The sequence below is a fragment of the Protopterus annectens genome, chromosome 6.part0, assembly GCF_019279795.1.
Source record: "Protopterus annectens isolate FY-2018-M chromosome 6.part0, PAN1.0, whole genome shotgun sequence".
In the NCBI taxonomy this organism is placed as follows: Eukaryota; Metazoa; Chordata; order Ceratodontiformes; family Protopteridae; genus Protopterus; species Protopterus annectens.
In genome coordinates, this window is record NC_056737.1 from 914,705,750 (window position 1) to 914,718,512 (window position 12,763).

The 12,763-nt window shown below is 35.9% G+C and overlaps 1 protein-coding gene across 1 annotated transcript in view; it reads left to right on the forward strand.

Annotated features, from left to right (window-relative positions):
- Positions 1-12,763, forward strand: part of LOC122804603 (cholesterol 24-hydroxylase-like) — a 515,734-nt gene that overhangs the window by 440,580 nt on the left and 62,391 nt on the right. Inside the window, exon 12 of the mRNA XM_044074565.1 lies at positions 9,956-10,066. Within this exon, the coding sequence (XP_043930500.1) occupies positions 9,956-10,066 (111 nt within the window). The remainder of the gene's footprint in view (positions 1-9,955; positions 10,067-12,763) is intronic.

The window sequence follows — 12,763 nt, forward strand, 5'->3', positions numbered from 1 at the left end:
TGAAAAATAAATACATAAAGAAAGAAAAAAAGAAAGAAAGAAACATTAGAAAAACATTTCTAACTGAATGCTGTTCTAGGTTTCCACCTAGTTCATCTGCTACTAAAAACAACCATGTCCTGTTGTCCCACCTTAGTTAAGTGCCAACTATAAACAAATTCATCATTTCATTGTGAGTATTAGCAACTTTTGTGATGTGTTGTTCCTTGTGTATCAATAATATGGAATGGTGTTATTTACTGTAACTTCCTTTTAAATCTATTCAGTCTGATTAGTTAGTTAATGTTCTAGCTATACTTCCTTACTCTACTTAGTGCAAACAAGTTTGTTAACACATATAAAAGTTACTAGAGTTAGACTTGAACACTTTGAAGTTTTTACTTAATCTAGTTATGAATATGATCATAATCTTTTATCTGACATTTACTGTGGTTGCCTCCTCTTCTATTACTTGTTCAGAATTTATCATGTGGACATTTTGAGTGGTTATTATAGTTAGTAATGTTAGACAATGAGTTCAGACATTAGCATGACTAGCAAGACATCAGCTGCATTATTAAAGAGGTAATGTGAAATTTGTCTCAACCATTTTGAATAGCAAGATATCAGCTGCATTATTAAAGAGGTAATGTGAAATTTGTCTCAACCATTTTGAATAGCAAGATATCAGCTGCATTATTAAAGAGGTAATTTGAAATTTGTCTCAACCATTCAACATAGAGTTCAGTGGTGCTTACCACTGGTAAGTTAAATATTGTCATGTCAGAAACTGCACTTATTAGCCAGGTGTCTCAGTTTGGGTAACACTAATTTGTGAGTGGCCATGGTGGTGAAGCGGTTAGCATTGTTGCCTCACAGCAAGAGGATCTCCAGTTCAATTCTTGGTTGGGGTGCCTTCTGTGTGGAGTTTGCATGTCCTCCCTGTGGTTGCATGGGTTTCCTCCCACATTTCAAAGGCATGCAGTAGGTGGAATGGACACTTTACATTGGCTGTAGGTATGAACGTGGATGCAAGTGAGTGGTGTCAATGAACTACAGCAGCAGGGCTAGTCATCCAGCAATGTAAATCTTGGCTCAAGATGATTGTCACTGCTGAAGTGACACCCTGTCCCCATGTGTAAAATGGGATGTAAACCTTGGCTTGAGATGATTGTCACAGTTGAAGTGACACCGTGACCCCATGTGTAAAATGGGAAAAAGAGGTTGAGGATGGATGGATGGATATTTTTAATTGATAGTGCATGATATATAACTTTAATAAATAGAAGTGGAATTTGTTTTTACACTAATAATTTAGTTGCAATGTGAAAGAAGACTCTAACTAACATTAATGTTTTCTTTCTAAAAAAGAGAAGTATGGAGTATGACAGCAGCTGCCTGTTATTATAGTACAATGAGAACTTTATTACAAATTAGTATATCACGCTGTGTACATTACTATGCATGTGAAATAAATAGTGCCTAGTGTACTGTGTATATGTGATTACAGTAAATTGTTTGCCCAGCTTATAGAAATAATAAAACTCTATTAAATAAGATACTCAAAAGTGAGAAGCAAATATACAAATCAGATACAAGAAAAAACAACTATAGTTTCAAATGCGGTGACTTCAGAAGTTAAGAAAATTTTAGCAGTTATAATAATGTAATAGAGACTGGGGAAAATAGATAACAGTGCACATTACTGTAGAAGTAACAACAGTAGTCAGAAAACCAAAGACTCAAACAGAAGAAAGGACAACCATTTCCTACTAAAAAGTAGACTTCCTTACTGCCTCCAAAGCAGCAGGGGGTTCAAGCAGCATAGAAGAGGTGGCATGACATGGAGAGTGGCTCCTCTTATTCCAAAAGAAGGGCCTTGACTGTAGCTGGATAATAGTACACTCTGGTTGAAGGACAGGTATATAGCAATTTGCAATGCACTATGATTACATAAAATATAAAATGCATATAGCTTGTAAGTGGTCTGAAGCATGACCTGGTTAAGGTGGGATCTGCAGCATGATATGAATGTCATAAGGCTATAGGAAGTAGCACATCTGGTCATTGGTTGGGCTGTAGATAATTGCCTGTCAATCACACAATCCATCTGGTGGCAATCAGGAGTGACAGTTATATGGCCTGTTATCATGTACATGACATATGGACTCTTTACTTGGGGAGTGGTTGGACAGTTAAATAATTCAGAGAGTTATAAGTAGTGAATTCCTATAGTAAAAGATGTGGAAAACAATATTTTATGGATACAGAAGAAGAAGATAAACAAGACAGGAAAAAGGATATTAAACATAAATATTTTTGAGTTTGCAGAACTGGATCTTGGAAATGAAGTTTTACTAAATGATTTCTACTCTGTATTCACAAAGCAGTAGAAGAGGCATTGACCATATCCAGAAGTATGAAGCATCCAGATTATGTGGTCAATAAGCCTAGCCATAGATTGTCTTCCTGAATCCCGGTGTACTGTTGTAGTGATGCCCATCAATAGAAGAAGCCTGCCCATCAATAGGAGAAGCCCTACCATGGAGCCTGGAAATTATAGGTCAAATAGCCTTAACAGTCTGATCTATAAAGCTATGGAGCATATCAAAATCAATCTAATGCATTAATTGATATGTTTTAAGTCCCATGTTATCTACAATGGAACAGTACTATTTTATTGAGTAATTAAGAAAATATTTGGATTATCATAATTTCATTTTGTTGGGTAATTTTAACTTTCCTAATATCATTTGGGAGGACGGTACATCTATGCCTGCTCTAGAAGAAGGATTTGTGGATCCTGGTGCACTATATAGCTTATCACAACTTACATATTTCCCTACAAGGGCAGAAAATATTCTTGATTTATTATTTACAAATATGTTAGAATAGCGAGCATAAAACAACTATGCCCCTTAGGTAGTTCAATTCATAATGTTTTTGATTTCATAGCAATTACAATTTTACATTTAAAACATCAAACTAAGATTATTCTTAATAAAACCAAATTATATGATTTAAGTACTGATGAGCTTATAAACTAATTTGAAGTCTTGATGATTTTGTTAGTATGTGGGATACATTTGAGCACACATACTGTGAATATTTAAATAAGTGTAGACAAACTATAACCAGGATGTATGAGACCTTCTCACCCCCTGTATGGAGCATAACACATTCTAAATTATTGAAGAAAAAAGGAAGAGGTTTAGTATATGGAAAACATATAAGACTACTGCAGAGCTAACAGAGCTTATAATTTAGTTTGTCGGAAATTGAAGATCTTGTTACTGAAAGCTATGAAGAACATATTTTGTCTAATATCTCAACAAAGTAATTTTATTCTTATGTTCAGAAATTTAAACATGAAAAAAGTGGAGTAGGCCCTATCATTGTGAATAACAAAAGTATTACCCGAAGGAGGAGAATTGACGGAGGTGGTTAATAAACATTTTCTTGGGAGTGATTCCACTAGTATGGTCAGTTGTTGTGTTAGGGATACCTTAGAGGATGATATTTATGAATGTCCTTTTTTTTAGTTTGGACACAGTTAGAAAATCATTGGACCACATAAGACAGGACAGTTCTCTAAGTCCCAACAATTTACCAGGATGCTTTTAGGTTACTTACACTAAATCTATTTCTAAAAGTATTGCATTTTTCTTTAATACAATGCTATTTCATTGTTATGTCCCTGTAATTTAGAAGTCTGCAGATGTCATATCTATTCAGAAGGGTGAATCAGTGGATAATATCTCCAATTATATGCCAATTAGTCTAACTCCCTTGATGGGTAAGAGTTTTGGGACATCTTTACTCTCCATCTTGGCTACTGATTTAAAGGAGTGTCTGTTGGATCTATCTCAATATGGTTCTACCTATAACAGATCAACATTAACTAATTTCATCATTTTTATGACTCTGCTATTTTGGCCTTGGATTTGTGGTTTATCTGCTGTTGTGGTATATATCAGCCTTTAAGGCTTTTAACAGTATTCTGCATAATGTAATCATTGATAAAATGCATGAAAAGCAGAGAAATCCATACAGTATAAGTTGGGTCTCAAACTGGCTGAGTGGGAGGGACTAAAAAGTTAGAATTAAGAATTATTTATCTAACTGAGCTGATGTGTTTAAAGGGGTCCTGCAAGGTTCAGTACTGGGCCCAGTGTTATTTAATATAGTTTTTCCTCAGATGCCAAAGCATTCCTCTATCTGGACAGAAAAATATTCTGATATCAAATATGGACAAGTTATAATGTCATCAAGGGATACAGAAAAATGTAATCTGTACTTGAATAAAGTAGCTTTTTGGTAAATTATAATGGGCTAAATATTAATAAAGATACATGTAGGGTTCTTTACTCTTTCAAACCTTGTTTGGATGTCAAGGTGAAATTGGGAACTACAGCTTTATCAAATTTGTCAGAATATAAGGATTTGGGCATTAACATTTGTAATAATTTTAAATTTAGATCACATGTCCAAGTAATTAAAATCAAAATGCTCAAAGCTGTAGCATTAACTTTTTAGAACTTTATTTCAAGGAATACAGCCTTATTTAAAAACTATTTATTGCATATGTCTGGCACATTATTGAATACAATATTATGTTTTGTACATATATCAAAGGGGATCAAGTAATTTTGAATGGATTGCAGAGGAAATTTACACAGAGTTGAAAAAGCTTCCATATCAAGCTAGATTAGAAGTTTCAGGACTTTTTTCCATAAATTATAGGTTTATGCAAGGAAAGTTGTATCTAGCTTGTCTGGCATTAAGGAATGGGGTGCTCCGATTGTTACTAAACATTGAGTTTACAGACTATATTCAAATTACTAGGAAGTGTAACTATTCATTTAAAATCAAAAGATGTAGAACTGTTGCGAGAGCAAAATCTCTATCAAATTTTATTATACATATGTGGAGAAAACTCCCTGTATTAATTAGACAGTCTGAATTATTATATCTATTTAGAAAACATCTTGATAACTGGACTGATTCTAAGATTTATAAATTTATATTGGAGACTGCATTTTGCACAAGTTCAGTTTTTTCCAAACTACTGATATTAATGAGTCTCATTCATTATGGTTTGAAAAATGTCATTAGGCTTACCCATGACAATTTAGCTTCATCAAGGGGGAGTCATGTCCGATAAATCTTGTTAACTTTTTTGTATCAGTCAAGCAAGTTGTCAGCGGTAGTGCTACATATACAGTTTATCTCATTCTGGTCAGAGAGTTAAATACCATATGTCATTCCAGAGCTGTAAGGAAATTAACTGCATTAAACATTGATCCTTATATTTAAGTTGGATAACCAGCTGGCTAAAAGACAGAACTCAAGTTATTTATGTGCCAGGTTCCTTTCCAAATAGTGTTAGGATAACTAGTGGAGTCCCCCAGAGGTCTGTGCTAGGTTCTCATCTATTCAGAGTTTACTTCTCTTATCTCAAAACTGATAATGAGGGCCTCTGATTAACGGAATTTGCAGATGAGTGCAAACTGAATACAACTGTCCCCCTCCCCGATACCTGTACTCTTCAGAGCGTACCCTAGTGAATATCTAGTGTAGAGATAATGGGCTTAAATTAGGTGCTAAAAAAGTTTAGTATTGTTTCTTTCAGAAAACAGCAATTATTCACAACATACAGTATAAATTGCACACCCTTATGAAATAAAAAGGTAAATAGAGACCTAGGAACTTGGCTTTATAGTTCTGTCTCCTTTGATTACCTTATGGCAACTGGAAACTGTGGTCAGGAAATCCTTCTACTTGATACAAGTAGTACCAAAAGGTATTTCATTTGGAGCCAAAGATTTTATACTTTGTCTGTATTCCCCTATATTCAGTACATAGCACAATGTCCTGGGGGACTCCACTGGTAACCAGTCTCTTTGTGGAGGTGGCCTCATGACTCTAACTGCCTGGGTCCTATCAGTGAGCCAGATAGCAATCTAGCATGTTATAAAGGGATATATACCTCGTTGCATAAGTTTGATGACAGTGGGATTTTGTATTAAATGCTTTTAGTCAGATTGATGTAGGCAGTATGCACAGTTTTCCCCTCATCCATTGCCTTAGTGACATTTTCAAAGAGGTCCACCAGATGCAGTAAGCATGATCTTCCTTTGACAAAGCCAAACTAAGTTCAGTGTATAGAGGGCTCCTATGTTCTTTTTGATAATTTCCATGATAATTCTTTCCATGGCTTTGCAAATAAGACTAGTCAGACTAACAGGTCTGTAGCTTCCAAGATCTGTTGAAGTGGACTGTTGCAATCCTCCATTCATGTGGCACAAAGCCTCTTTTAAGACTGTAGTTAAATAATAACTCCAGGGCTCTTGATAAGTCATATTTTAGGCTGTTTAGGAGGCATCCTGGCATGTTATTGAGGCTCATTGGAGCCATGGTCTTGGCCTTAGTGAGAGTAGCCAGCAAGTGCTCCCTGATTATAGTTGGAGGGATTATGTTTGAGGTTATTTTTGGAGGGATAGTTGGGGGTGAGCAGGGGGTAAAGTTGGAACTGTATTTGTGTTCCAAGAGGTTCACTGTATCGCCAAGCTCGGTAAATGTGGCAGCAGTAACCACCAGTTCTGCACATTGTTGTGTGCTACCCTTCAGGTTTCTGACATGGCTGAAGAAGGCCTTAAGGTTATCTCTTACCTGGAAAGCTATCTTAAGCTTTGCATGACCTAATTAGCCCTCTTAGTTGTCTCTTTAGTTTGATGAGAAAGATTTTATCCTTATGGGAATTACCCTTCCTGGTTTTTGCTTTAATCTTTTTTCCTTTTGTTGTATATCGTGTTTAATTTGGGATAATACCAGGGAGGTTTGTTCCTGGGGTTAGTCGTAGGCTTATGTTTTGGTAGGTAGCCTTTGGTTGTAGAGAGTTTCTGAGGGCAGTTCAGTATACACTGCTGTGTTCTCTGGGTTTGGAGGGGCATTACATTTTGAAAAAATGTCACTTAATAAAAAGTAATTTTCCTTGGAATAGCTCCTGTTACTGGTTCTAATAGGATTATGAAGTTGATTTTGACATCTTTCTGGTTGGACCTTACCAGGGAGGATGAGACATTGGAGGAGGGTGCAGCATTTTCCCCTATTTGTGAGAATGAGGTTCAGTATGTTAGTGCCTCTAGTAGTGGGTGTATTCACTATTTGGTCAAGGGTGTTTGTATTTTTGAAGTTCAGGAATTTCTGTGCCTGTAGATTTGAGGCTGCGTAGGATTCCCAGAGATAATTAAAGTATCTCATGTGTAGGGTGTTAGGTTGGATGGTAATTGTCTCTAGTAGGTCAAAGTATGCATTGTGAGCTTTTTGAGACATGAAGGGTGACCTATAGCTGGCTAAGAAATTGTAAGGGATTTTGTCTATGATGATCTGCATGTGGAGGAACTCCAACATGTCAATATTTTAATCACCCTAGAGGTATGCTTGCTACTGATGTATATTGAGACACCTCCACCTTTAGTCCTTTTCTGTACAGCTAGTGGTCTAAAAGTATGGAAGGCACTGAAACCTTGCACCTCTGGGGTACTCTATGCCACTTTAATCCATGTCTCAGTAACTGTACAAATGTCTGTATTCTGGAGTGTGAGTAGGGCTTGGAAGGAGTGAGGACATTGACATCTACAAAGAACTGCTGAAGTTCATGCCTTTAACTTTTCTTGACAATGTCTCATATTCCTTGCTCCACCCTTTGTAAATGTTTTGATTTTTGGTAAAGCACTGAGGATTGCAATCAGTGGATAATGTCAGATATTAGAGTTTCTCACTTATTATTATTCAAAAAATGCATATTGATGCAAAACCTGAAATTTTGTTAACTTTTTAGTCAATAAGAGCAATACCTAAAACCTATCCAAGAATTTTATCCTTTGGCTCCACATTATTTTTGGGTTTGTCCAGATTTTTTAAGGAAAGAAGCTGTAACATTTGCTGCTGTATCGTTCACAGTATGAAGTGCTTTACCGGCTTTCAAAGCTGATAAAACACTTTGCATTCCTAAACTGTTTTTTTCCCCAAAATTAGTAGTACATGACACAGATAAAGCTTTATACACTACAAAGAATTATGATAAGGTCTCCAGTCATAACCATTTATTATGTGTCCTCGACTTGGATGGGAAGATTTTCTTGGCATCCATATCTCAAACACATAAGAAGCCGGTTATGATCTGAGACGCAGTCATAATCCTCTGTGTTTATTTATTTTTAACACTATTAAGAAGAATGTAGTGACATAATATTCATTATTTATGATAATCCTTAGATTTTCACTTTAAAAATAGGGCCTATGCTGCAGTATGCAAGATTACAGACCAAAATTAATTTTGGGTAATCTACGAATGGACGAAGACTAAACTCTCAACCTTCAATTGCCTGAGGTTCAACCCACCAGTGTTCAGTGTACCACCCTAGGAAATCACTGATAGCTAGTTTTGCTGTCAGTGATACCCTTTTGTGGAGAATTTCCCCATTCTTCGAGTTGGTGCAACCATAAAAATATGAATATATATATATATATATATATATATATATATATATATATATATATATATATATATATATATATATATATATATATATATATATATATATACACATATATATAAAGTTTGAGAGGTGTAGGGGCTTGCGCCCCCCCTCTAGAAAAAAGACTTAACAAAGTGTTCTTTTGGCCTTTTTTCAGCAAAGAGAATTTGGTGATTCTGATTCTTGGCAAGTTTTGTCCATGAATTTTATGTCATTTACTTTAAAAGCTGCTGGGAAGTGCATGCTTATATAATATGATTCTTTTGTTCTGAAATGACACTAGGCACGTATGTACATTCTGACATTGTAACACTGCTTCTCCTGAGCTGTATAAATATTAGTTGTTGCAGAGCTGCTGCATTTTTGTTAATATTCTTATCCTTGCATAACATTATAGTGAAGACTGTTACCTGTACTCCGACTTGTTGGCTGGTTTGCTAGACCTACATTGTCAATGTGAAAGAACTGAACAAAATGCTATGACCTCACAATAAGGAACAGTCATTTACATATGAGAAAGGGTCAGATTAGTAGTATAATGTGCATTCTGGTCAGCGCTGTTTAGGCAATTTGGTTCTCGGGGCAAAACTATAAAAAGCATCCCATTTCCATCAAATCTTTGTTTGTTTGTTGCCACTAGTGGACGGCTGTCATTGCAGTGTCTAAATCAGCTGCTCTGCTTGTCCCAGTCTAGAAACTGCCCTGGTCTTTGCCATGAATTATTGTTAAAGCATGCAGTTAGGGCAAATATCCTATAACCTCTTGTTAGTGGCTGATGAAGTAGGACATTTCTCATAGAGCCCCTGCAGGGTTTATTGCTATTTTTCCTTATGCAGAAAAGTTCATCTAGATATTAAAATGTCATTATTTATACTCATTAAGGGCAGCTTGTTCATACCATGGCATACCATGGGGCACTAAACTTCTTAAAGATTTGGATGTACCATGGAATTTCATATCCCTGGTCATTTAGCATAGGGCTAAAGATATGAACTGACACTGCACTTCAACTTCTATTCATGGTTTGATTCCATTAATTCCCACTTGCAAAGTATGTATCTTTGAATAAATCAAGTAATCAAACAGTACTCCCAGGTCACCCTTGGAAAGAGGCATTTTTTTTCTGAAGACCTTCTTGGTTAACGATTGTATGATAAAGAAGAGGTGGGATAAATGAAAGGGATAATACATGATGGTACAGATTGCTGCAGTGGAGTATAAGTGTAGCTTTGGGTGTAGCACCTAGGTACTTGGGTAATACGGCACCCTGTCACTGCCATGGTTGTATACTAATCATTTGTGTGACAAAACAGGCAGGTTGTCTTCATCTGTTTCAATCTGAGAGTGAAATGTTTTAATCTAGACTTTGGCTTCATTATTATGTTTCCCTGATGACATTCACTGATTATTTATTTTATGTTCTGCTTATCAAGGTTCTTAAGGAATCCTTGCGTTTGTATCCTCCAGCCCCTACTACAAATCGTATTCTTCACAAGGAAATGATGTTGGATGGAATTAAAGTACCAGCAAATGTTGCCTTAACTGTAAGTCTAATTTTTGATTGCTATGTACCACTCACGATTAAGGACCATACCAAATGTCATTATGTCATATTCCCATCTTATTTAGATGTTCATAGTATATGAGATCTTTGACTGGTTGATCAGAATATTGCATCATAAAGGGTCTGTGAAAGTGGCCAATTTTGACTTCAGTAAAGCACATGACATACTACCACACAAAGTGCTAGTGATCAAATTCAAATGACTTGGTGGTATTTTATACAACAGCTTGATTACATCATGTGACAGACATTAGAACATATGAAAGTTTATAGAAATTGGGATGTTAGGCTTTAAATGGCCTGAAAGGACATAATACCTATAAACATATGGGCCCATGGAAGAAGGGTCTGAAACATAACATCTAAAATTCAGGGATAAAATTTGCCAAATCATATATCTTATAAAACAAAATATAGGAAATTATGTCTTGCCATGTATAGGTGTAGCAAGGTGTGCATGACTGCATAATGCACAGATCTGAGCACCTACCACCCCAAAAGAAGCTCATAGCAGCCCTAGCATTGCTATATTGCAAACCATAGCCCACAGCCACTACAAATAAGCAACACACTACTGCTACACAAAGATCCCAAGATGTGCTTATCGCAATCACATTTAAACTGAAGTTACTTCTTTACCCAAACAGACATAAATATGCAACTATACTATCCTTCCCTTAATCTACAGCTATATCTACAGACCATAGATGTCAATTGTATTTAGGGTCTGCAACAATCTCTGTAAATCAAAACAATTTTTACTTCACACTGGACAAATGGAATGTCAGTTATTATTGTCTCCCCTCTGTTACCAGCCTCATATCATTAGGCATCCTAAAGCAGTTTAGCAACTGGCTTATTATTACAGATAATGGTCTGTTACTAAATACAGGTAACTCTGTTTGCAAGAGCTGCAAATATTAAAGAGATCTGAAGGCCTCACTCTCATAAATAGCACAGACTGTGAGCATTGCAATAACTTACCCCACACTATGCATCCAACTCTGAAACATAATATAATGGCAATATGGCATATGTTGTTGCTGTAAAGAAATTCTTAACTAAAACTAAGCTTTTTAGACCCATGAGGATTAAGTTTCAGAAAAAAATCAAAATCAAGCATTGTGTCACATAATATCATATCTCATCTTTGACAAAGAGTCACCATGGGACAAAATATATTAATTATATTATACCAGACTACTCCAGAAACAAAAATGTTTTAGTGACTGGTGACTTCATAGTGAGACACAAAGATTTCCTACTCACTAGACTGGACAAAGACATTTTAACATTGAGTTGTCTTTCAGGTGCTAGGATCTCACACAACTCAAGGACCCTTAGGACCCATATACCATACAAATATAACTATGATATGGTAGGTGTGCATGTGGTAATGAATGATTTGGGGTGAAAAATCCTGATAGAGATGCAGAGAGACATGACTGAGCTCTGTGTTTTTGTCACAAATGCAGGCAAGATCCTGATATTAATCGGTATTCTCCCTTCTCCACAAATAATGCCGAGGTACAAACAAAAGATGACTGGCATCATTAACTGCGTAAATCATTGTTGTCAGTCTAAGGGGGTTTCAGTATGTGTCAGCACTGAAATAAATGCATGACAGCCCTACTTGCTTTGCAAAGGATTGTCAGCACCGCTCTTTCAAAGGCTTCCACCTACTGGATAAAGCCCTTGATGCCCCCATAGTGTCTTTTCTAGACAAAGTTCAGTTAATGAACACTCTAATTTGGAAAAATTATCAATATAAAATCAGGATCAAATTAAGGTGGTTCTTTTCAATGCCAGAAGTCTAAACAACAATCTGCTCAACCCTGAGGCGGTCCTGCATTTAGAAGGCATCCATATATGTGCAATCACTGAAACATTTTTTAAATGCCAGAAAACAGTCTCTCTTTATACATGTCTTCAGGCTCAATAGCAACTTTTTCCAAATTACTCAGAGACCAAATCATTTCTAGACAGATTCCCAGAGACGCAGACATGGAACTTATTGAACTCCAAATCACACTAGTAAACAAAATCAGCTATCAGTGTATAAGCTGTTACAGGACGCCTTCCATGACACCTGAAGTTTATGTCAGATTCTTAAATGCCATAGAGGGACGTCGCATAAAAAGAGATCCATCATTCTGGGAGACATTAACTAGATGACTGGTGTACACGCCCCTCCAATGTGGGATATGTACAGAGGTTTTTAGATTTACTAAATAAAAATGCAATGGACCAGATTGCTAACACCCAGCTAAAGGATGAAATATTCTTGACCTGGTACTTTGCAAATGTAGCATCATTCTGTACCGATTCACTAATAACTCCATCGATGTCAGACCATAAACAAGAAAACTATTCCGTAAAGCTATCTAATCTCCCTGAAACCAATAAGTAAAAGACTCCAAGAGTCTTGAATAAAAAATATAAATAAATAAATGCATAAATAAAAATGAGAATGAAAAAATGAAAAAAAAAATTAAAATGAATTTCTTCAAATTCTATGACGAAGTCTTAAAATTCACATATAACCAGATTTGCAAAGGAGTTTTATACCCATTTAAATAAATGTACAGCACTGGCAATCCCATTCAGATTCAGATACAATGGGAAATTTAAATGCAAACCACTCAGGTGCTCCACTGACATAAATAAAATCTACAAT